The sequence below is a fragment of the Ornithodoros turicata genome, unplaced genomic scaffold (assembly GCF_037126465.1).
Source record: "Ornithodoros turicata isolate Travis unplaced genomic scaffold, ASM3712646v1 Chromosome28, whole genome shotgun sequence".
NCBI lineage: Eukaryota > Metazoa > Arthropoda > Arachnida > Ixodida > Argasidae > Ornithodoros > Ornithodoros turicata.
In genome coordinates, this window is record NW_026999351.1 from 1,342 (window position 1) to 27,769 (window position 26,428).

At 44.0% G+C, this 26,428-nt stretch overlaps 1 protein-coding gene across 11 annotated transcripts in view; it reads right to left on the reverse strand.

Annotated features, from left to right (window-relative positions):
* Positions 1–225: 225 nt before the first annotated feature.
* Positions 226–26,428, reverse strand: part of LOC135373623 (uncharacterized) — a 31,296-nt gene continuing 5,093 nt past the window's right edge. The window contains exons 1-17 of one of the 11 annotated variants that reach the window (XR_010416526.1): positions 24,139–24,359; positions 16,723–16,795; positions 16,603–16,653; positions 16,124–16,174; positions 13,357–13,393; positions 10,341–12,148; positions 8,836–9,050; positions 8,616–8,771; positions 8,533–8,565; positions 8,446–8,475; positions 8,276–8,338; positions 8,133–8,210; positions 7,998–8,060; positions 7,855–7,932; positions 7,720–7,782; positions 5,615–5,758; positions 226–2,005 (exon numbers count right to left, since the gene is read on the reverse strand). Coding sequence is in view for 10 of the 11 variants with exons in the window: in XM_064606705.1 (XP_064462775.1) it covers positions 1,941–2,005; positions 7,720–7,782; positions 7,855–7,932; positions 7,998–8,060; positions 8,133–8,210; positions 8,276–8,338; positions 8,446–8,475; positions 8,533–8,565; positions 8,616–8,771; positions 8,836–9,043 (837 nt within the window). In the remaining variant the exon portion in view is untranslated. The other 10 variants (XM_064606714.1, XM_064606705.1, XM_064606712.1 and 7 more) reach the window with 10 other exon arrangements.

Sequence of the window (26,428 nt, forward strand, 5' to 3'; positions counted from 1 at the left end):
GTTACATGACTAGGCAAATTTCCTAGTTCAATTTAAAAAATCCATGTATTTCAATTAAAAGTCATTAAAAGTAATTTTAGTAGGTGGAAAATGGAATGACTGGAAGGTAGCCGCTTACCCCATATTTTTCTGTTGAGCCGTTTTCTTACACGGGTCAAATGACACGTACATGACGCACCCTGTATATATATGCACGAAAAATAAAGCACATGAATACACTGGAAAGTAGGTATAGGTGATATATAAATCAAAGCATTTGACTAGGATATGACAAACATGTATGATAAAAATGATAAGGATCTACAAAGACACACATGTTGGCGAGCAGGGTTTGGATTCGGCAACAAGGAGCCTTGCTCGAGACCCCACAGTAATACATAAACTCTAAAACTGGAATAAAAGAAATGTAAAAGAATGCTTGGCCTAAGCACAGAATTGCTGCCGGAATTCCTGAGGGAAAACAATGTGGAGCAGAGACACAAGGCATATTGCAAAGACCACAACAAAAATGTGATTCTGACTACATCAACGATGCCAATGTACAGGGCGTCCCAGCTCACATGGACCAAACCTTAAAAAAGATGGAACGCATCTGCACGGACCAAACTTTTTGTAGGCTGTCCATAGACTGCCGTACACTGCCATACTTTATTAAATGTGCCAAGCTAATTAGTTATGGATAACTCATTTGCTAACTTAGTTCAAGTTTAGAGCCTAGGAATAAAGTTGTGGAGCCTGTGGAGAAACATCCAACAGAGTTGATTCCGCCAACGTATGTCTTGGTCAGACTTTTTGACAGCTTACGAAATTGGAAAATGTGCCATAGAACCACCCGCACACACAGCTCAAGTGCACTTCAGTCGTGCAGCCCTCAGTCATGTGGTGAGAAATGAACTGTCTTCAGCTTATATGGGCTTGGAGTGGAGAGACAGCTCCAATTTAATGGCTGACAACTCAATTAATCTTGATGGCTGTACAACCGAAACACAGCAGAGCTGTGCCTGGAGGTCGTTATGTGGTATGATTTTGTATCTTGAGCGCTTTATTCTAGCAGTAAAAAATATCTATGTCAGTAATTATTAAGAATTAATCAGTATTAATGAGTATCAGTATTCAGTATTAGTAATCATGTTTTTCAACACTCTCTACACCTTTGCAGTCTGCCCTAAATGAGTAATTAGAAAGTTAGCAAATTAACTGTGCATAACTAAGCGGCTGGGAACATAAAATAAAATTCAGAGGTTGTGACCAGAACTGTTCCCACAAACCGTAGCCCATCAACTGTTCGATCCATGTAGAGCTCTCCATATTTTTTAGGCTTGGCCTATGTTAGCTGGGACACGCTCTGTGTGCCTTGCACACGACAACAGGCAATGTAAAACACAAATTGCACAAGGTGGAATACGAATAGAAAATGAAGACTAGCCTGAGCACAAGGTGGCTACTGTAGAGTAAAACACAATTATGCAACATGAAGGTTACAGTGTTATAGTTACAGTGAACAAGTGAACCAGAAAATGTTAACGAAATAACCAAGTGAACCATTACTGTTGACCACGAAGACAAACCGCAAACCACATACATATGAATGCAAATGGGCAATGACACGCACATATGTGCGTGTCATTGCCCATTTGCAATTTGCCCAATTTGCCCAATTGCACATTCCCGAAGCGTAGAAGAATGTCATAACAAATTTCAAGGGGCTAAGAGGAAGCAAAATGGGTAAGGCACAGGAAACTGATTTTCGCCTCAAAATACAGGAATGTAAAAATAGTACAGTCCGAATGCAAACATTGCACACAGTGTGCCAAGGTCCAGATGCCACCGAAATGAGGCTGCACTCAGTGGTTTTGGTGTGGAGAGCGAAGGTGATGATGCTGAACAGAAGAGAATTAACTTTCGCTCAGAAGTGAACCCGAGAAGTGAGTCATGCCATTTCACCCTTGCAGTTGGAGTCCCCTTTTGAGTTTGAACCTGCACGTGACTACCAAGGATTGTCGACCTGAAAATAAAAACTAGTTTAAGAAAGCATAGAAGTCACCTGGAAAGAGCAATTTTATATTGCTTTTCTAATGCACTAATGGCTACTGTTTTTCGCTGCCAAGAGGTGGACACAGAGCTGCGCTATTGGGTGTTTCCTTAAGTGCTGCAGAATTTTTATGTTGAGACTATGAAAGTTGAGCGGATACTGTTCCCGCAGGTGGGTTCCATGGCCTTGCGTAAAACATCTGAGGGATATTTTGTGAGTGCAATTTACGAATCAAAGTTACGAATCGTTTTAGTTAGTGCTTTTCAGGGAAAGCTGACATCCTCATTTAACCACATCTCGTTTTCGAAAAGTTTTAATACCTGCTCATAGCCCGCGGGTTAGCCGTATCCCACATATAAGACCTAAACTATTGTGAAGCTGCACATATGCAGGAAGTGCAAGGCTCAGTGCCGGATGATCACGTGCGGTGACTCAACTATACTCGTGTTCAACTTAAGGAAAATAAATCTAGTCCGTCATCTACATACGCCGTTGGGGATAAGGAGACAATAGCGCGCCAGGAGAAACACTGCAGCGCCGCCATGAGGGAGGGCTCACGTAGTGTCATGCAGCCAGTTTTAACAGTCAATATGTAAGCAGAGTGATAGATTACATCATTTGGCAAAGGAGGGAGAGTGATGTCTCTGTGCCCTGCCATCCTATCTGCGGCGCAGTAATATTTGAGAGCCCCCTGACAGACTATATTTCTTTTCTTTCTTAAAGAAGCATGGAAGCATGGAAGTGACATTTAACATGACTCGAAGCCCTGCTTCATCTGTGAAGCTGTCCACAAGGAGTCACCATGCAAAATATGTTCGCTCTACAGCGTGTTGTCACTGTGCAATAAAATATACAAAAGACAGTCGGAAAAAGCAGTTGCGGACGAGAGACACGAGCCCCGTATGACGTAGAAGCTGCTCAGGGCCTTCTTTCTTCGTTTTTTCTTCCGGGTCACCCGCGGCTTACCCAGGCTTGAGCTGTGCCGTCGCACGTCACGTGGCGGAACCCGTGGTACTCCCGGAACTGGTACCGGAGCCCGTGGTACGTCACGTCGTCTTCTCCTTCGCCGATGCACTCTTTGGATGTGGAGAGAGCTTTTTAAAGGTGTGCAGAACACTGCCTTGCGCACGCTCTGTAGGTTACTTGCGCTCATCGTTCTTTCGCAGGAGCTCATTTTATTCGAAGACATCGCAGCGAAAAACAAAACATATTTCGGCAGTCACTTTCATGCTCCTTTAAGTTGAACATGACAAAGGAAAAAATGCTGCAGCTAAAACAGCATTCCGTATATGGCTTAACCAGCCAGGCTCCCTAGCCTTTCAAAATGACCATTACCAGATCAACAAGCAGCATGCACATTTCTTCACAGGTGAAGGCCAATTAACACAATCTTAAACAACAGCAAGGTAATTTCACGCAGAATCAGGTAGGGTGGTCCGGCTGCCCTCCCGGATTTATTCTTTCGAACATATATCGACACCTAGTCCCTATGAAGTATACTGGCATTGAAAGCAGTTGAATATAGTTCGTAGTTATTTTATTATTAATTATCGTTCATATCCGAAAGTGTCGACCACAGCGCATCCTAGGAAGTTTGACGCTATGTACCTTCATAACCACTCAACATATTCAGGTGATTTTCACATGCTGTCAGTGGTGTTTCGCATTGTATCCTATTTTCTGAAGATTCTGTGGTCTGCGTTTGTCCAGCTATGAAGTCGAAGCTTCCTCATTTGTAAAATTTTGCACTTTTTCGGCACCTCACTGATCTTTCAATTGTGATACCGAAAAGTAATTTGTATCATTATGTTTGTCTTGAAATGTCCGTTCTTCTCCTAGCAAGCACGTCATTGTGTGAGGGGCGGTCTACCGAAAATGTGTTAATTCAACAGCGTGCTTCCCATATACTGCCATGCGTGACGTCGTTCATATTTCTCACAAACGCTGCTCATGACGACTCAAAAGAGCACATCATATGGAAATCGCTTCAGAGATGGGCGAAGTGACGTTTCAGAGGTGCAAAGTACCCCGCAGTGTCATCTGAGTAAAGGCCGCAGCAACAGGTAATGCTGTTCTGCTTTTCCTGGAGCTAACTGAAAAGCGCACTCTTATGTGAAATTAAGGCAAAATAGGGCTTCGAGAGCAGTTACTGAATAAACCACATCAACTTTGAAGAGAAAAAATTACACACTGTACAGAAACATGATATGTGTGACTTCTGTGTGGGAGGAAGAGGGTAGAGTTTGATAAAGTCCGAAGAGGACTGCAGATGCGTCAAACAAATTTTAAGACTCTCTGCCAACGCCATTGAAACCTGTAAAAAGAATGAAGGGGACCTTTTTTCACGCTACGAAAAATTCTGGAGATATTTATGGTTGGAGGAAAATCGCTCCATTGCATCAGCAATTACCTACATGTCGGATAGGGCAGTTGCCCATTTCAAGAATCTGTACAGGCTGTACAAACTTTTAAATACAAACTATGGGACATAAAAGTGGGTGTTCACTGCAACTGGGCATGACTAGAGTGCATGCAACGGAGTCGGAGGGGTTATTAGGCAAAACGGCAAACGCTGCACAGTCTTTAGCTGTTGCTGCACCTTCTTCTGTGAATAAGTCGCTGCAGGGATACTTTGCACCTCTGAATCGTAACTTCGCCCATCTCTCAAGCAACTTTTTCTTTGATGTGCTATCTTGATTCATCAACAGCAAAGTTTGTGAGAAATATGAACGGCGCCACGAATGGGAATATACAGGGTGTTTATTTATATATAGTACAACAGAATGCTTTGTTGGGCTAGTTGGTAATTCATTGCTAGACCAGGAAAAAACACAGCGCGAAAACGACAACCACGGGAGGGACATAAGACACACACGGGCGCTTACTCCAACTAAACTTTACTGCACTGAAGGGTGCGCAGCTACAGGAAAGAGCAAAAAAGGAAAAGCAGGTAGATAAGAACAACCAAAACAACTTAAAAACTTTACTAGAGAATCTAGTTCTTCGCCTGTTCAAGTAACCGCCTCTCACCCGAGGCAAGCGAGATAGATGTATCGCTGATACAGAGAGAACCTTTCTTTCCGATAAACAACGCCTCCGAAAGTTCACGGGCAAACTTATCTCTGCTCCTGCCCAGAATCCTAATTGATTTAAAATCGGGGCCACATTTGCTTTTTTTACAGTGAGTGGGTAGGTGCAATTTGTCCATACTTTTTAACGATCTTTCGTGCTCCCTAGCTCTATCATTGATGCATCTACCTGTCTGTCCGATGTAAACTCTACCACAGGAGAGGGGAATTTCGTACACGACACTTACGCGACATTCCGCGTAAGGCGACAAACCTTTTGTCGCCTTACGTGGAATGTAAGCCTCGAGACGGCTGTGCCTCCAACACATGAGGGCCACTATAATTTCCCATTTGTACGGATCGATTTGTACGGATTTGTAGTCGTCCCGTAAACAATGCAGGCCTGGATGTGGAACACACACACGAAATCTGTACCTCGGCCAAGGCATACACCCATGGAAAAAGCAGAACCCAATACACAGCGTGACAGAGAACAAGGCCAGATAATGCGTACCGGCTTTTTCTCGGTTTCAGATGTGAGTCCGTTTTCAAATTCTTGCAGCTGCTCGATGGAGTCAAGTGGCTTCGGAACAACGAGGGCGTCGTCTGCCACTACTGCAGCAATCTTTGAAGGCACAAGGCTATGAAGAACGTCACCCTATTGAAAAAAGCACCAGAATCATTCTGGTGCTTTTAGTGGCTGTGATTTGGGACATTCCTAGTGTTTTCTTCTCTGATGTTAACATCAGAATTCCCTGGTGTTCCTAGTGCCTTTTCTCTGATGTTCCTCACGAGGATCCCTGATGTGTGTGCTTTGGAGTTGCACACCAGGATCCCTGGTGTTTTTGTGATGCTCCACTGTTGAACATTATGATGTCTCATGCACTCAATCCCGTGATGGACTTGGTTCCTCAGGACCCTCACGAGGCACTAAAAGCTGGGCATAGTTGAAGACTTCAGATAGAGACGGAGAGAAAAGAAAAACACACAGGACAGCACAAGCGTGGCACCACTACGAACACGGAATTTGTGCTGTCCTGTTTGTTTTTCTTTAAGCGTTCTCAACTACGCACCGCTTTTGGAGCCTCGTGAGGGTGCTGAAGAACCAAGTACCTCACGGGATCGAAAGCGTGAAAGAGCATAATGTTCAAGAGCCAAGCATTAGAAAACACAATGAATGGATCCTGGTTTGCAACATGCATGCATGAATGTGCAACATTCAACAAACACGCTTCGCTCGTTATTCCGTTGCTAAAGCTAATTGGGACGTACTCATTAAGGTTTGCGACTCATCGAATCAGTCAACAATACAACAAGAAATCAAAGGTTTGTTTCTACTACAAAGGTGCCCCAAGAACACAGACAAGTACGTGTAACAAAAACTGTCTATATTATGGCTACCATTGATGGTACACATTTAAGAGAAGCATGCACACCACAATATAAAAGTACAAAAAAGGATGCAATGTTATTTCTTCTGCATGTGCCAATGCACCACATGCGGCGCAGGTATAATTTAGAAGAACATACACGATCGATTCTTCGATCAGATTTTCCGTCGTCTCTCCTCGTCCATATACAATGAATAAACACAGACCACATGACGCCGGCCGAAACTCACATTCAAAGATGTCACATAAGCGGCCAGTCGTCACATCTGCCCCGAATGCATCGCTTGTACTTTCTCATACTTCCACTCGTGCACAGGTTGGAAAGCAAACTACGACACAATGGACAACCTCAGAAACACATATTCAAAGTTGCTCACATTTGTGCGCCGTTTTTATGTTGAAAATATGGACGGAACGCAACCCCAACCACATCGGCCAGCTCGGCGAGTTCAAAACAGACACTAATGCCGATGGCGCTGTCGCTGTCTTATGTGACAAGGGCAGCGTAAAGTTTCGTTTTCAAACTGGAGTGAAAGCCGCGAAAGCGTGTCAATTTTTACACCCAAGGGAATTATTTGCGAAGCGAATTATCGTTCATTTCGCTAACGACCTCATGATAATTGGGAATTGCAGTTTTCATGGTAACAACGCGTAGTGGTCGTACTCTGGCGCCTGTAGGTCTGGTGTCTGCGAACCACACCAGCCGCTCTAACGGTCACATTAAGACACCACGTCTGTCTAGTGCCACACCAAGCATTCTAGAAGGCACCAGAATCATTCTGGGATCGTAGTAGGCCACTCTAGTGTTGACATCAGGAGAATCCGACACCACCAGATCCACCCTGGTGTCGCACCAGACAATATTGATGTGCACGTTAGAAACACCAAACGAGTCTAGGGTTAACGCCAGGAACACCAGGAAACACCATAATAATTCTGGTGATTTTTTCAATCGGGCATCTTGTTGCTGCTGGTTGAGTCTAATAATGTTTAGCATAGGAGCACTTGACGTTGGAATTCTGCAAGCAGTGAAGTAGCCCACCTTACTGTGTAATAATTTCATCAAAAAACAAGAAATCACTAGCTGGCAGAATAAACCTGCCTGTACAGCTGCTGTTTTCTTACCACCATCGTATAATGTGAATTGTTCATGCAAAAACAGAAATTATAATGCGACAGTTGAAGACAGATTCACTGTGGTAAAGATTGTGCACAAACGAATATTTACCATGTAGGGGCATTGGTCTTTCCTCTATGGTGGGAACAACAGGCTGTACAGTCTCACTTCGAGCTGCAATGCAGAGTATGACAGGTGAAGATGAGAATTCACTATGCTAGAGAATGTCCACAAATGAATACATACAACGCCGGGGCAGTGGTCTCTCCTCCATGCTGGTCGCCAACCTGTGCATGGTCTCACTTTGTGCTGCAAGTGAATGTGCTGCCGAATATGACAAGTGAAGATGAAAATTCACTATACCAGAATGTCTACAAACGAATACATACCACGTAGGGGCATTGACCTTTCATCTATCCTGCGCACAGAGGGATGCACAGTCTCACTTCGAGCTGCAATGCAGAGTATGACAGGTGAAGATGAGAATTCACTATGCTAGAGAATGTCCACAAATGAATACATACAACGCCGGGGCAGTGGTCTCTCCTCCATGCTGGTCGCCAACGTGTGCATGGTCTCACTTTGTGCTGCAAGTGAATGTGCTGCCGAATATGACAAGTGAAGATGAAAATTCACTATACCAGAGTGTCTACAAACGAATACATACCACGTAGGGGCATTGACCTTTCATCTATCCTGCGAACAGAGGGATGCACAGTCTCACTTCGTGCTGCAATGCCGAAGATGAAAATTCGCTATACTAGAATGTCTACAAACAAATACATGCATACAACGTGTATGCCGCGAAGTTCACAGACTTATATTTGACAAACTTACCTGCAGTATCCTTCCATGGATGTGTGGTAGCTGTAATGATTTCTTTTTAAACTGATGCAAGACATGAAGATTGGCTGAGCAACTTACCAGGCAGATGTTCACCTTGCCTCGTCGTGGCCTCTGTAAGGTATTAGGTGTCACACTTGAAGCATGCACTGAGTAGCGAATACCTTTAGCAGCCAAGATAAAGCTCCCGGGCACAGGTGGGAAGTCGTCTTCACTTTCGATTACTTTTGACACTCTCCTTCTCTTCGCCGGAACATCCGAGTTCATGTCTGAGGTTAATTCAGAAATAGGGAGCTTCAACCTTGCATCACGGTACGACACTGAAATTTGATGACATGAGAACATTAACATCAACTGTACATCACTGCTAGGTGCTTAACCCACCGAATATTCCTTTAACTTGTGCGTTGTATTCGGCACAGTCCATTCCCGGGGGAGACCCCTTCTTAACCATTCGCACCACTTTATTTGATGGCCGATTTGGCCACAGGCACTTGTTCCCACGGATCCATGAACATGGGACGACTTCAACTTCCTTGGCTTCAACGAACTCAACAATAGCGTATTGCATCTGTAAGACAGTCCTCAACATGTGCGGACTGTATGCAAGTATGGATAAGCATGTAGTCTCCAATGCACAGGCTAGTCCTCAAATCATGTATAGCAATAGAACACGTTACAAATGAATCAGAGGCAGAATGACGCTTCCACTCATGGTGAGGGAGTTGAACAATCTTGCGGACTGTTTCTAATGGCCATGCTTTTAGCTTAGATGGATTAGATGCAATCACAAGTGATGATGATGGCAGTGGTTTATCAAACAGATCGCACCGTGTCATGAGTTCACGGCCAATCACGCAAGGTTGCCTGGATGACTGCAGTACTGCAAAGTTGACAATCTGAACTATTTTACCATCTATCATGCAACAGCTATCAGCTCCTGTGCATGTAAGCATGAAGTCAGAAACCTGAAGTACAGCACTATATTGCGGCGGAGAGCAGGATGCAAGCAGTGGACCGCGATTATGAAGCCCCCTGAACTCTGTGTTGTTACTGTTGTTTAGCGGCTGTGGAGTTCTATCAAGTTGCATTTCCTTCAAGCGATTGTACAGCTGACTCAGTGGCGCCCCTGGTTTCTTCAGCATTGGCTTCAGTGCTTGTATATTATTTTCGAATGGAAAAGCACTGAAGGAATCCAGGGGGCCATACTCTTTCACATCATCCGCAAGGTGTAGGAGGCAGTGTACATTGTAGGAGACAACATAGGAGACAACATGTGACAGAAGATCGCCCGTGGGGTGGGGGGATTTATTGGCACAAAAAAAAAAGAAAAGAGGGGAAAGGGGATGGGCATCGGATGCTGTTTGCTGGTTTCACATACCGTGTAATGTGCATCAGCGGCGCACAATGATTCGCAACTGCTCGCGACGCTGGATATTTATGGGACATAGTATAGACGTCCACGGCAGGGCACATTTTTTACGACTGAAAACAGACCTCCCAACGACACCTATGCGACATTCGGATGTCGGGGATGTCTGAGACGATTTCGGGACATCCGTAGGACATTGGTGGTGTACTGGGATGCCACTACTTTCTTCCGAATGACGTCTTTGATTGAAATAAATTAAACTTTCGTGTCCAGTCTGTCTTGTGTGTCAAATGACCACTTGTATTCACTCTTGGTATGATGCAATAACTTTCAAATTTTAAATGGGCTAAACTGGCGGTCAGTAACTACTACTGTGCGCGACGTCGTGGGAGTATGGTACGCTAAGAACAGGTTGCTCAGATGTAGATTGAACAGATGTGTTCCTTTTTAACGCCAGAAACGTTTAGCAATAGTTTGAACTTTCAGGCATGTACCCTGCAGAATAAAGACTGCTTACCCCAAGAACACACGCGGTCCTCAGGATGTCCTCAAAGTGTCATCACGTCCTCGTCCGTGATGGGATGAACGGAGGAGGTCCGCAGGCTGTCATCATAGGAGCTTCCAGTGATTGTCATTTGCGTACATCCTGCGGTCGTCAACTGAAGGACAAGCACAGGAGAAATAAATTATTTTAATACTGCGTTGTGCATTTTAATACCTGCTAGCCAGTAATCAACTTCCCGATTTATTTCTCGTTACCCAATACAATCAAAGAAGGAGTGCTCATGCATAAATTAAAAAAAACGAACAATAATATAAAATAAAAAGAGATATAGGGGCGCAAATACTGATCGTCGGATTTTAAAGGAATCCGTCCATGTGCAGCGTTTGACGTGCACTAAAATACAGTTTGCTAGACCTTTCACTGCGGTCTTGTTGCATGAGTGTCCGCAGAGGGTCCCTGGCAGGAGGTTGCGTGGAGCCTTTTATTTCCGAAGAGACAAAAAATAATAGCGTTTCACTGCTCAAGCTTCACTTACTATGCATGCATCAAACCAAAGCAGTAAGAAACACGGACACTACCTCGATAGCGATTTAATACTCCAAGGAATTTCTCACTTCATTGTTGGTTATGTGCGAAATCAAGTTAAACTAGATACCCCACCCTTTGTTTTGACTGAGATGCGAAGAGGACTCCCGAATCTGCTGAAGTTCGGAAGACAAGCAATAACTTGTATCTGTTCTGTCTTGGAAAGGAAATGCTGCTGCATCATATGCCTCTCTAAGTGGTTTTGCAGGTTTTAGTGACCTAGGGGCCTTTTATATATATCTCTTTTTTTTTGCCTTTTAAAACTGTGACACTCATTGTTTGTGATGAGAAATACGGTGAACGAAATACAGATGAGAAACCACGAATGGTAGCTGGTGACCGAGGTTTAAAATATATAAAAAACACACACACGCTGACTGGGTGCTGCAAATGTGCCCTCACTTCCCAAAATAAATAATTCACTAAGGTATATGCTTGCTCCCAGAACTGTACTACCCGCGTCATTTGGTAGCTCCCAGAGGAGGTCCTGAGGATATGACGGGGAGTCTCACTTTGTCACATTTCTAACAAATTGAGGACCTGGTAGGGAAGTCCTGGGGATGTTATCCCTGTCCACTGATGACTTTCCTCGGACATACTTAGGAGGTCATTGTGTTCTTGGGGTAGTGGGAATATTGTACGTGCTTTCTGCACACAGGCTAGAATTTGGAGAGAGAAGAGAAGGCAGGTTTCCCTATACTGTCCTTGGCCATTTTCTAATGATAGTTGTTGCAACGAGCTCGTCGTATAACACAGATGCCTTCTGGCCACATCCTTCCTCACAGCGCGACTTACGTCAAGTGGGTGACAGCGCGTCGTGTTCACAACACTTCAAATCGATGACTACTCCAGAATATGAGCGTCCCTTTGCAGAATAAAGCTGGCCGTACCCAAAACTTGTGGTTGCCTTCGGTGGTTCACGTGCACTGTCTCCGCGCTAAGTAAGGTTTCCCATCTCTAAATTTTAAGCAGGCGGCCTTAAAGGGCGTTGACCTCTCTATACCTGTGTTGCGTGTAGCAGTTCTATAAATAACACATCCATCGACATTCTATTGAGTTACAGTGTACACACACGGCAGTTGTCGCAGGCTGTACCTAGGCACTCAAATTAGCAACACTGAATTTAGTAATCTCTCCATGAGCTGTTTGCTTGTATGGTCCAGTCGACATGACGAAAAAGAGCAAAAATTCATTTCCAGCTTTATTACCAGGTGCTTTTATTGTCGGTTGTCACTCTGCAAGATAGAGGTTACAGGCTTTAGTTTGGACATGTCGTACAGTACATGGTTGTGATACAGTTATCATAGACGCAATATAAAAACACTCGTCGTAGTATTTCTACCACTCAATACTGAAAGATACAAAAGTTCGCAAAGAAATACAATTTCCGTTATACCGATGCCCCTGATGGCAGGATGCTTTGGCACTGACTGCAATCTTTGACGAATTGAAACTGGAAGCCTTTTCTTGTGTTTTCCAGCCCTTTATCTCGGAGTAGACGCACACACACACATTCTCTATCTCTTGACAGTACACCGTGCATAGTTGCCTCACGGTATCAGCAGGGCGGAATAACAAAAGAAGTAGCAGGAGTAGAAGCAGATAAACTATGGTAACTAGAGTCGTGTTCAACTTAAAGGAGCACTGAGGTGACCCCTTCGTTTCTTTTTCGATGCAGAGTGTTTTCCAAGGAATGAAATAAGTTGCCGCGAAAGAATAATGGGCGCGTGTGACCAACAGAGCGAGCGCAAGGACTCTGTGTCTCGCCCCACGTCGTGATGTATGCTACTCCCTTCACTTGACCAGTGACGTACAGCGGCACAGCTCAAGCCTGTATAGAGGTCGCGTGAGCTGCGAAACAAAAAGACAAAAAGCAAGGCACGGGGGCCTTCAATACGTCACGCGAGAATCGTGTCGGCTGTCTGCGGCTTCTGTTTTTTTTTTTTTTCATTCTTTTCTTGTAAATTTGATCGCACACCTATAACGCAGCGAGAAAATATTTTGCATGGTCACGCCTGGTGTGTAGCTGGACAGATGAGGCAGAATTTCGAGCGACATCAAGTGTCACCTCATTGCTAGAAGGAAATCTAGTCCGGGTCAACTACACACGCCTTGGAGATAAGGAGTCGCAATAGCGACCCAGGAGAAATACTGCAGCATCACCACGTGGTGTTGTGTCATGTGGCCTGTCGTAATAGCCAATACGGAAGCTGTATGAGCATAATCCCGCTGAAGCGCGAGCATGACTTCTCTGTGTCCAGCCATCCTATTTCCGGTACAGTAATATTTTGAGAGCTGACTGGCTAGATTTCTTTCCCTTCTCACATTGAACACGACTCTAGGTTCCGGCTGTAGGTGGCGCCCTCTTCTCGAGGAATATGACCTGTGCTTCCACATGGGCAGTCTCTGTTGCGTCTACTGAGGAGAAAAGGAATATGCTCACCTTTGTGGCGTCTTCTCTCAACACAGAAAGCAGCGACCTGCTCCCGCGAATGGAGTAAAAAAAGTGACTCATTATTTGTTCCCCGTACACGCGATACACTAATAATTCCCCAAATACGCCTACATTTCGAGGCGCTGCGAAAGAATGCACTTAAAATATTTCCTCACAACCCAACTAATAAAAAGTGAACTGCGGGGACATTAGTATTACAATTATATAGGGGGTCAGCTTTTCTTGGGAGAGATGTGCGAGGGAATAATTTCTAGCAGTATCGTCCTTGGTCAATAGGTGGAATCTGTAAGTTTAAAAGAAAACGGGAGGAAAAAACCCAGTGTGTCGGCGAGTTTAACCTAGGTCATGAACCTCGGCTGCGCACTGTGGACAAAATGGCTGGGTATTCGTTGATCGTGAACTGAAGTTTGTGGATTACATATGATTTACGCTGTTGTCTGCTGAGGTAGGAAGGGAAACTCGATTGTAAGATGAATCGGCTAACGTCTTTAAAAGAATGGCCAGATTCACAAGAGTCAGGAGAGGTGGAGAATTGGTTTGTCTGTTATGTTCGATTTATTGTTATTAAAACGAATCCTGAAAGCGGTTTCAGTTTGTTCAGTGCATTGTGCTTTACAGAGATTACATTGAATATAGTGCAAAGGCCGGGAACATTCGTGTACGTTACTAAAAAAGGCACACCCGCATTACAACATTAAAAGATGTAGAAATACTGTCAGGCAGACGATTGCCATCGTGATCATCGTATATCCCGCACGCTCGCTCGGTCCCGTTCTACTGGAAATTCCAGGACCAGCCCCAATAAACAGTATCTCCCTGCCAAACCTGTTTCCTTGCCACATTCGGTGGAGCTTCGTTATGGCCGCTCCATAGCCAGAATGCCGACCCACACCGTCGGTGGCGACGTTTGTCCCGTCATTGCGCCTGCTCTCCGTCAGCGGGACCCGCCATCATTCTCTGGTACGGATGACGCTGACATCGACGAGTGGCTCGACACTTATGAAAGGGTGAGCGCCTACAACGAGTGAGACGACGCTACCAAGCTCAACAATGTCATATTGCATCTGTTCGACTTAGCCAAGACATGGTTCTTTAACCACGAAGCTGATTTTACTAACTGAGTCGCATTCACCACCAGCGCCCGAGAGTTATTGGGTCGCCCAGCCTATCGGAGAGCGGATGCTTAGCATAAACTTCTCCGTCGCGTGCAAGCTCTCGAAGAACCCGTCGTACATCGAGGACGTTCAGTCCGTATATGCAAAGGTAGACCAGACGATGTTCTAGAGCGACAAAGTCAAAGGCGTTCGTGACGATGCATTTCAACTTCTTGTCAGCAAAGCTCCCACGACCATCGCTGACCTCGTGTCTCTTTCTCGTTCACTTCAGGACGCACACAATCTATGCCCCAATACTCTTTTTGTAACCTGTCTGTTTCCAATACCTGAATGAAGTGTCAGGGCTGAGCTACATGTTTATATTTAATGGCCAGTGACAATGCGAGATTACAACAACAGAGATTACATCCTAGTAAAAAACTACTTTGCTTGAGTTGCAGTCGAAATCGTCATTAACTTTAAACCGAAACTTTAACGGCACAGCACATGCGTACATTATATCTATCGCATCAGTCGCACCGTAGTCGTGATTTCAAGCACACCCCGGTATTCCTCGTGCAGCATACATTTGCAAAACTCCTCAACAATAAACATTTTTCCCAGTAACGACAGCACGCGTGCCATTGAGAAGTTCCCGAACAGCGTTAGCCGAAAAACGGTTAGCTTGTTGTTAGCTTTTTCGGAGTACAACCTTGTACAATTATTCTGACTCCCTTCACAGACTGAGAAGACTCCTTAATGGAGTGTAATTGTACACGTGCTTGTTTTGTCCACAGTGCGCAGCCCAGGTTCATAACCTATAGGTTAATCTCACCAACCCATGTCCGTTCTTTTGTGTTTACAGATTCCCCCTGATAACTCAGGACAAAGCTCCCGGCATGACAAGCGCCCTACAGCGTGCACAATTCTTATACTATGTACCCCTGGTGTTTATATACTGTATAACAGAGTCCTGCCAAAGATGACGCCATCGTCTGCTCCGTAATCGCTCTATGATCTGCTCCGAGAGTTGGAGCTCCCAAACTTGTCCTTTTTTTATTTCTCATATAATTGTTCCTGTGTTGATTGATTGATTGATTTGTTCGTTATCCACAGCTTACTTGCTACATTAGAGAGTTTTAGCAGATCGCAGCAATAGATAGCGCTGGCATTTCTGCGCACTGCGCGAAGCTCTGTCGCTGTTATGGGCATGCGCAGAAAAACGTGCGCGCGCGTTCAAAATCACTTACAGCATGGCGAACATTTGGACATGTTTCGGAAACGTTGACATGGATACTACGCGCGATGTAAATACACGGGATGTGAGTAGGAACAACATGGTCTAGTACAGCCTAGGACAGTCTAGATCCACATCGAGAAAACGCGAGACGATGCGGTATGACTGTTTTCCATTTTTTTTTAAATAGAGGAGTCCTCTGGGTAACTTCTTATGGAACAATCTGTACTGACTGACTACGCTCTCATGTTCTCGATCTAAAACCACTTTGAAATATTCCATCGATTATTATTCTTATTATTACCCAATGAGGGTCCTAGACCCTAATAAAGGTGGAGTCAGTCGATTGATGCTCTTTCATTAAAAGCTGTCCAGCATATTACTGGAGTTCATCGACGATCGATGCGTAAAATGATGCTCTTACCGGGATCAGCACTTTTACGTGTCCACCAAGGCGGGTAATCAGCTGCTGCCACTGCAACAGTATTATTACAGCATCGTAAACATTTGGACATGTTTCGGAAACGTTGACATGGATACTACGCGTGATGTAAATACACGGGATGTGAGTAGGAACAACATGGTCTAGTACAGCCTAGGACAGTCTAGATCCACATCGAGAAAACGCGAGACGATGCGGTATGACTGTTTTCCATTTTTTTTAAATAGAGGAGTCTTCTGGGTAACTTCTTATGGAACAATCTGTACTGACTGACTACGCTCTCATGTTCTCGATCTAAAACCACTTTGAAATATTTCATCGATTATTATTCTTATTATTACCCAATGAGGGTCCTAGACCCTAATAAACGTGGAGTCAGTCGATTGATGTCCTTTCATTAAAAGCTGTCCAGCATATTACTGGAATTCAGCGACGATCGATGTGTAAAACGATGTTCTTACCGGGATCAGCACTTCTACGTGTCCACCAAGGCGGGTAATCAGCTGCTGCCACTGCAACAGTATTATTACAGCATCGTAAACATTTGGACATGTTTCGGAAACGTTGACTTGGATACTCACATCCAATGACGAGGAATAACAGGAGAAGGACCTTCATGATTGGTTGATGCTCTTCACTGTGTCAGCTACAGCGCTGTATTGGAAAGACGGGCATGCTGGATATTACAATAATTTTATAATACGCCTGGCCACTGGGAAATAGGTTGTTCACCCACGTTTCTGTCTTGTTACGTCGAGACACAATTACAACTATGTATACCGAGGACAACAAGACGTGATTTCAGCAACACTGAGAGAACATGCTTTTGTTTTAAGAAGGGAGTTGCCTCAGGACAGGCTCCTGTCCTGAGGCAACTCCCTTCGTACATCTCTACCGGTTCGCTGGATTTCTACCCATCTATGCTGTTTTAGGTTTCTTCGCTGACTTATGAAGCAAGGGGGGCTGCAGAAGTAGTGTTCATTTATTTATTTATACTTGTACCGCCTTAGTCAGTTCTCAAGACTAGGCCAGCATAGAAAAACTTATTATTGCTGCTTACTCGATGTTATGCTAAAATTGTAAACCTCTTTAGAATGAAACTTGTGTTATTGGTCAGTGATATATCCAGACCCTCCTACAGCCCCTAACACCCCAAATGTTCCGTGACACCCCCTAACTCTTTCACCTGTGTACCCCCTGCAGGGGGTTCCGTTGCGATGTGAGCTCTAGACATATGTCGGAAATGTGTTAAAATGAGATGACCAGAATTCAGGGACACGACACAGAAAGCCGGCTTCGCGCGATAGCAAACAACCATGCAAGATAGGCAACTTGGCAGATTTGCACGAGGATATGGGAGGAGGAAATGGAAAAGATATAGAAAGGATTTGGAAAAGAAACATTACAGATATTTCATAGAATACGAAATACTTCATAAAGAGAGAGATAGAGAAATCCTTAAACGGCACAGAACAGATGTGGCCATCTGGAGATAAGAAACATTCCATATATAGTCTGTAGCGCGGGTGAGGATAACCACTCGCGACAGTAAGGTAGCAAGTAAACCAGCCAGCTGCTGTGGGAGTTCTTTTTCAATGTGGTCGCAGTTATGTCATTGTCTTCACCTATCTTTGAATGACTCGGTACCATACTTTTCTCGGCTTTTATCATCACTCTTATACAGTGTTTTATGAAGGCTTCCGGTTGAATTATTCGTAAACAAGTGGCGATATCCGGATATCTAAGAGATTTATTTTTCCTTGGCGTCCCTAAGAGGTCAGAACTCAACACCAAGCATAACAATCGGCATGCCCTCATTAATTAAATAAAAAGCCCGTCTTCGCTGGACGCTTTCGGAACATCTACTTTACCAAAATCACCGAAAAATATTCTAGGAAAAAAAAAAAAACGCGTCGACACCTTGGCGAGTTTCTCCAGTAATAATTGATTTCGATCTCGATATTTACGTATCTTTTGCGCGGGGCCAGCGTACCACCTCGCTCTTTGGGTGGGCTACACGGTTGCCAATTATATCTTCATTCGCTTATTCACACACCCGGTGGCTTCCATGGCCTAGTGGCAACGATGAGAGCATTCCAGCCTATAGACTGGAAAGTTACCGCAATGTACCCAATTTTTTTTTGCCAGTGGTGCTGTCTGTGTTTCTCCTGGTTTTCTCCACATGCTTCAAGCAAAATGATCCTTACAGTTGCCTGTGCAGAGACCCTTCGGTATGTCCCGTTAATCATTTGCGTAATCCTTTGGCTTGTTTATCAACTCGTTTCTCACTGAAGATAACCTGTACTACATTTGAGTCCCAAATTCTTGTCTGTTTGGATCTTACTTTCATCTCAAACAATACAATACGTCTATGGTAGAGGCTAGCGCTCCAGTACTCACAACGAAATAAAAGGACGGTAGTTTCGTTTTCCGAAACACACGGACTCGGACCGCGCATGAGCGCATTTGTTCTATGGCTATGCCAGTTGTCTCGCGACATAAACACCCAATTATTAAAAAAACTTTTAGTGCAATTTTGTTGACAACACTCGCTAAGCTTCTCTTAAACTCTTAAACTCTCTGCTGAGTCTTGACCAAGTCTGCCCTCACACAAATTTTGAGACATCAGACAGGACTTGACCGTAGGATGATTCCTCCAGTAATTCCCAACAGCGGATTCAAGAGCTGGATCGCACAACTCATCGATTCTATCACCTGCTCTCCACGACTTGAATCGACCGAGCTGCGGTCCGGAGGAGGTTCCGTCACATCACATGCCACCACATCCGGAGACAGCACCCCACGTTGAAGTATTTTTTCGACATCAGATACCATGAAAGGCGCATTCTTAAAACGGATCAGCGACCTCTGTACCATTGTCCAGCGACAGCGCAATCTACACAAACGCTCTAAGGCATGCACTAGCTGGTGGGCTATAGCCGACACACAGGAACTGCAAATACGCAAGTTAAGCTAGTTAACGAAAGAGTCATATTGGCGAATGTTCAACCGCTCTGCTTCTACAGCGACAGGCATGGACTAATCCGTACTTTCAGTTGTGGACGACACTGTGTGCAACACTCAGTATACTGTGCTATCTTATCGAAACTACTGAGTTACGTCGCGCCTACGGGAGTGATCTGCAGGTAGGGAAAGCCAATTTTATGAGCAAGTGTGTATGAATTCTAAGATTGTGCGTATTTTCCAAATGAAGGCATGTCCTCTCAGCTCAGCAAAAACATGCATTGTTGTGCTTTCGGGTTCTCCATATTTAGGGCTGTCCACTTTATTTCTAGCCGTGCTCACCATGTATTTAAATTGAACCAGAACATAATTGAACAAGTTGAACCCGAGTTAGGCTCAACAGGATCTCTCTTACATTCACCTATCCAGTATACAGTGCCCCATCCGATAATGGAGTGCTTTGTCATCGAATGTTGCTCATATATTCTTTCTTACGGTGATTTGTTAACCTCTGCGACTTGTACAAATCCCCTGATGTGGCGCGTATCAAGTACTTCAGGTATAATAAATGAAATGAAACTATATGAAATTGCATAAAAACAAAATTACCACACCAAGGATCGAACCCAAGAGCAACGCAAATGCGCAACTCGCTCACTGTACCACGTGCCCTGCAACGCAACAAGAAAGCGCGAATAATTTGGTTAGAGATGCTCTGAAAGCCATCGTATAGGCCTATCGTGTACTTTTTCGTCGTGGGAAAAAAAGGACCTGCTGCAACTGCGCATAAAGTTGCAGAGCGCACTCCAGTCTTTCATATCCAATGTGGACACTTTTTGGAGAAGCCCTTATTTTGACGTAATTAAAGGATGAAGACATGCCAATGTATTCTGCCATGAGGCCAACACGGCGAAAAGAAGTCTCTCAGGAAAAAAAAAAAAAACCGTGACGGTCTAGAGCTACCAATTCAGTTGTGGAGAATCCAGGAACCTTCTGCCGTCACTTCTAGATGTGGACAATTTTTTCAAGCCCTCAATGCTAATGGATATTCTATGGAAAGCAGACGCAATGCATTGTTTCAATGGAGGGCAACGAACTGAGAGACGTGAGGGACCATGAGAGAGACTCCTTGAGATTCTAGTTTAGTGTGTTTTTCCCCAGTCTCAGGGTTCGTTATGAAGATCAAATATAATAGTGACCCCCCCCCCCCCAATTCCCCAATTTTTTCCCATACCCCTTCATGCTTGGGATTCTGGATAAACCACTGTTATTAGTAGACTGCAACAAGCAAAAAAGAAAAGTCAGCTGAGGGAAGCTTTAGTCATTTAGTCGTCAGGGCATATCGCGCCACTGAAGAATCTGTTATGGTTTATCCGCCCTTGAAGCTGCCCTTGGTTTCTGCATGACGTCCCCGTTTTCCCACTGTCTGTACTCGCATAACAATTTATGTGGTCTTTTGAGTAAGAGTCATTCGCGGACTTGAGCTGCTTGATGTTCGTCTTTTGTCACTCCATGTAAGCCCAAGCTCATGTCCATTAAATCTGAAAGTTCCTCTAGGGCCCTGAAACAATCCAGCAGTCTACTAGGATTCCTGACGGACACGGACTGGGTTTCTCTTGTCTGACTGCTACTTTTTCACTACGGCACCACCAGAATCCCAGCTGCGCATGTGTCTCAGTGGCAGCTGCCTCCAACAGCTACCACCCCCTACAAATTAATGGGGGGGTGGCAAGTCCTCATAATTGCGTCATAAACTGCAGGATGGGAAGTACCGGGCTTCGAGCCCCGGTGCCGGCTGTGCTGTCCGGGGTTTTCCTGGGTTTTCCTCGGACTCTTTCAGACATACCACATATGTCGGTACAGTTCCCTTAGAAGTCGGCCCAGGACGTTGTCCACCTCTGTGAGGCGGACAACGGCGAGCCCTCTCACCACCACCTCATAGCTGCGACCAACCTGGATCTTGGCGTTTTTTGGCCAAACATATCTCCCCAAATGGCAACATCATCTTAAGTCGATTTCGTCCACCAGCCACCCTGTCTCTATCGATGCCGTTTTTTTTTGTTTTTTTTTTGTTTTTATCAGTCGCACTTTGAAAATTGTCAGAAACATGCGTACTGCTTATGACCTCCACATCCGCCACACGTGCACATCCGAGAAGAGTCGTTGGCTTACGAATGCTCGATGCAAGAGGACTCCGTACCAAGCACGATTAACTTATAGGTTTCTGGCTCCGGCCAATTTGTAGCCTACCCAGTTGGACCCAGTGAAGCGGACCGTAAAAGTTGACCGTGGCTAGCAAAAAGTGGGCTTAGACAGGCTTGAGCTCGATCTACACGGGGGCGATTTACGTGCCCGATCCGAAAAGAGAAAGGGGGGCCGGATGTACCCGAACGCCCGTGCAGTGCTCCAGGGTGGCCTGCTTAGACCAAGCTCTTCTGCGCCCTCCATGCTACTCGTTGCAGCTTGACAATCATGGAGACAAACTATCACGCTCATATAGGCTCCTTCGGATACGGGCCCCTTCCCGTTCTCCAAGGGTGCTGCTTTTAACTTTATCCAACTCTTCCAGTCCGTCCATGTTCAAAAGAACATGGACTGTAACTAGCAAATCAGCTGTTAAGTCGCCGCTGACCCGCATAACCAGGGATTCACTTTCTTTTTTTTCTTTTTTCGGGGGACTGTTCATTTTCTTCTGCGCCATACTTAGCAAATTGCCGCCACTGAGCGCCGTAACTTCTACATTGTGAGCAAAATAGGAACATGCTTCACTGCAGAGGCTGTGCTTCACTATCAGCACCACGAACAGATCGTCAACACCGTACGCTTAAAGATTTTCATGAAGATTATTTGGCACCTGTCTCCCCAGTCAACGCTCTTAACACGGTTCGGAAAACGGGAAAATGTAGTATTTGCAGTCCTTCAATACTGCGGCTAATTTGGTCCACTGTTTTTGCCTGCCTAATGACGTGTAGGACGGTAGCAAAATGCCCACGAATAAATTGCGGTGCGGATTCATTTCATATTGGCTGTGGGTGCATTTTGGCGCTATAAGCTTTTGCTCCATGGTTAACGCTGTAATTCGGCGTCTCCTTTTAAAACCAGTCATGTGATTGTCCTCCTGCTGCGCAATTGGCTGAGAGAGCCGCGTCTCGTTCCCGGAATGTATCAACTCTGCATCCAAGTCGTACAATCTCGAGCGCGCCATCGTTAAAGCGCAATATCAAAATTACGCGTATCACTGCTGGTGGTCGTAATCCCTCTCTCCCGCTACTTCTCTTCCGACAATGTCGGTGGCACGTAAAAAATCCCCGGGGTTTAGACACGTAGGTTAAAAAAGAAGAGAAATTCTTATTTCCAAATTTGGCCCTGGCCGGATTGCACACTTACACTTTTTACAGTTTTTTTGTGTAAATGGCTTGTCCCATGGCGCACACCTTTTTGGTGTTGCCGTTACACTCAAACCATGGGTGTTTTCTAATATACCTTTCATTTAGGTGTATTCCTAATCAAACACTCTTATAATGGGCGTTTAAAAAAACACCCTTCTGGAGTATTCTACTGAAAACACCTTTTATGCTGGAATTGTTTGCTGGCAAATATTCCCTCGCAAATAGCTAGCGAGACCAGTTGCCGAGACATACATGTTCTTGCTTCTATGGCAAGCACCACCGTGAACACGGCCAGCCGTTGTCCCATTGTAGAACCTAAACCGGAGTTTTTGCAATTAACACCCACGCTTGCAGCGAGTCAAAGATATCAGCTAAGTTCCTAACATTCGTCACTGTCAAATACTGTGTTTTTAACTCAGGTTATCGTCTATAATGTGGTTTGAAACCAGCATATATTTTTCTCTCACGAAATAAAACACAATTTTTAACGCCATATTCCCAATTCAAATGGGGTGTAAAAAAGGTATATCGTACGATAAACACTTGTTTCAACACCCCACATTCCACCCTTAATGATCGACATTGGATAAAACGTGGTGTATGTCGATATTACACCTTTAGTAATGCTCTTCTTGCACCCTTTGCAGAATAGGAAATGGTGTTTTTATCAGAATACACCTTTTTTGAGCAAATAAAGGTGTAAAATGATTTACTGTGTCGTAAAGAATGTAGAGAAACAACTGTGACGAACTACACTAATGTTTATTCGGAGTTTTCGCCACCTACGCGAAAGCAGGCACTAACGCCGGCATTTATAGGCACTATGAAAACGACCCAATTTGTGCTCCAGGTTGTACAAGGCATTATTAAAACCACACGAAAACATTGGGCATTTTTCCAGGAATCCGGGCTCTACTCAGACTCTAAAAACGGAACTTGACCGCATAGTACGCTGTGCGCCAACCATTGCTGCAAATGATAGGGTTATCGCTTTTGATTCGAGGAGAGAAATCTGCGTACGTATATGAAAATTGTATAAGTATATGAAAATTGCCATAAAAGGGCGTACTCCCCCCTCTCTCTTCGAATCAGAAGCGATAATCCTATCATTCTTGGGAATGGTTGGAGCACAGCGTGCTATGCGGTCAAGTTCTGTTTTTAGAGTACGTAGCATTGACACTGGCTGTGCGGTTGTAATTACCGAATATGAATAGGGCTCCCGTGTTCTATACCGTTTCTGCTGAGTGGGAGATTGTGATTGATCAGTACGTCACACGGAAACTGCATATGCCACATATCTTACTCTCTTACTCTTTCACATCGGACAACTAGGTTGCGAGATAGTTATGTGTGCTACTTAAGCCACTCATTGTCAGTCAAAAATATTTTTATTCACACCCAACCTGTTATCGTTATCCTATCCAGCGATATATCATAACCCATTGCAGTTATGATCCTACACATTTGAGCCATATCTGCAAATCATTACGCGCAATTTAAACATTATCTCCGCATTTTCTAACAAGATGAACGAAATTACTCCCCGTTGCACCACCAGGAAGACCTCTAATTTTTTTTAGATGGTCATAACCATAGCCAAATCGATAGCCAAGACATGTAGACAAGGAGCAGAATAGTACTTACTACTTGCAGAAGACAGCACAAGCTTCGCAGACGACCGTTGTTTCTGCCCTTTATAAACCCTCGATACATCCGAGAGGAAGTTTGCGCACGCTGAGCTGATTAGTTAGAGAATGCCAACTCTTACCACACTCTAAAAACAGAGTTTCACAGCATAGCGCGCTGTGCGCCAACCATTGCCGCGAATGATAGGGTTATCCCTTTTGATTCGAGGTGCTATGCGGCGAAGCTCTGTTTTTAGAGTGCGTATCTGTACTGATACGCTTGTGAACACTACGCCTGTTTATTCCTAACCACTATGCCACGGAAGCTCGTGATTTTATTGGACATGAATCTCCTCAGGTCAGCAATACAAGGTATCGATAAGAAGTACCTCGTGGAACAGCGGTCCATTCTAAGTCCTGTCCCCAAAAACAACCGCAATGACTTCGGTAAAGAACGCAAAAATTGTTACTGGAATGTTACTTATGTAATCCTACAGTTGGCAATACAAAATAATATCCGACGTGCATTGAAAAACTTGCAGACGAAAAAATCCGAAAACATCTCTCGCCACAGTGGTATTTTGTAGCTTAACCAATCTCCACAATATACTCAGTAGTAACGAGTAGTGTGCAAAACTTGTGAATTGGATGACTGGTGCACTGCAATCGAATGTATAGTCAACAGTTTTCCTGCCAATATTCGGAAATCACTCGTTTGTCAGACTATAAATTTTCGCTTATTTCCTGGCAGCAATAAACGACACAATCAAGATATCACGTGTGAAATATACGTGTAGAAAAAAAATTCAGCCAACACAGGTGAAGCTATTGTCTCTGTTGAATTTAATTTATTTAGTTAGAATATCAATAATTTACTTAATTTAGTTACTTCCAGTAGCTTTTAGCTTTACCATGTAATAGGGTAAACCAATAAATTGAATTGAATTGAATAATCACTTGGGATTAACAGTGCTTTGGGCCGCGCGCACTTGAGTTGAGACGTGTACAAAATGCCGCACAAAATAACATACCAAATACTAAGAGCAGATTGTAATTAAATTACAGATTTTATTATTATTACAGAAATTTATTATTATTATTATTATTCATTGCTTTCTTCCTTTCGTTTCTGTGTTACAGATGATGTGTCGTAAAGGTGCCTTTTCTTCTCTTTACTTATATATAAAAGGACAATTTATTACATTAGCCATATGATATGTACAGTGTAAGCAGTGAATAACAGTGGTATATGCAGAGAAACTAGTTAACATACAATCAATAACAGTGGTATATACAGAGAAACCAGTTAACCACATACAGTGAATAACAGTGGTATATACAGTGAAACCAGTTAATAACATACAACGAATGACAGTGATATAGTCAGAGAAACCCGTTTATAACATATAATGAATAACAGTGGCATATTCAGAGAAACGTGTTAATGACATACAATGAATAGCGGAGCTGCATAAAAAGACAACGAAGAACAGTGCGTACAATGAAACAGTGAAGAAGATTACATAGAATGAACCCAATTTCAATGAATGAAATAGAATGAAAGTGTCAAATTCCCCCATAACTTTTTTTTTTGCCTTCAGTTCTATAATACAGAGATACGGGTGTTGGCAATAAAAGCCTGACAAAGCATCCGGACCGTTATAGCACTATTCATGTAACCCACAGATATGTTGTACAAGCCTGTAGCAGAAAAAAACAACGAACGGGAACGAATAGAGGGGAAAATAAAGTACCAAATACGCTATATAGTATTTAAGATACGTGAGTAGCTCGCCTCGGTCGCCGATAATAATGCTCCATTGGCGACATGGCAATGTAGACGTCTCGAGAGACCCCCGTCCTGAAACCTGCATGACGGTGTCCTTATAGCACTCAAAGGCACTATGGACAAGGAGTTTGCCACGGGTCACTCAACCCATGCGCCATCGCTCTCACGATACGACTAGTGCTTTCTATTTTTGACGACTACCGTTTTCTGAAAATTGGGTAGTCCCTGCTGTGTTTTGCTCAAGAGAGGAATTGAGAAAAGAAAAGTATCCAGGCTCAAAGAGAATTGACCATTTACAAAAAAAAGTATGTCTACTGTCTATACAATTTCTATAGAAGGTGCTGATAAAATGTGTATAGATATCCAGGCTGTTTCCTAAAGAATTTTGAATTGACATTCTGTACAGAACTGGCCGACCACATTCTATAGAACGTCTCTTCAACTAGCAAAAACAGACATTATGTACAAAATGTGCAGATGTACTTTCGACAGTGTATATGTAGTTGACAGTAAGTAGCAA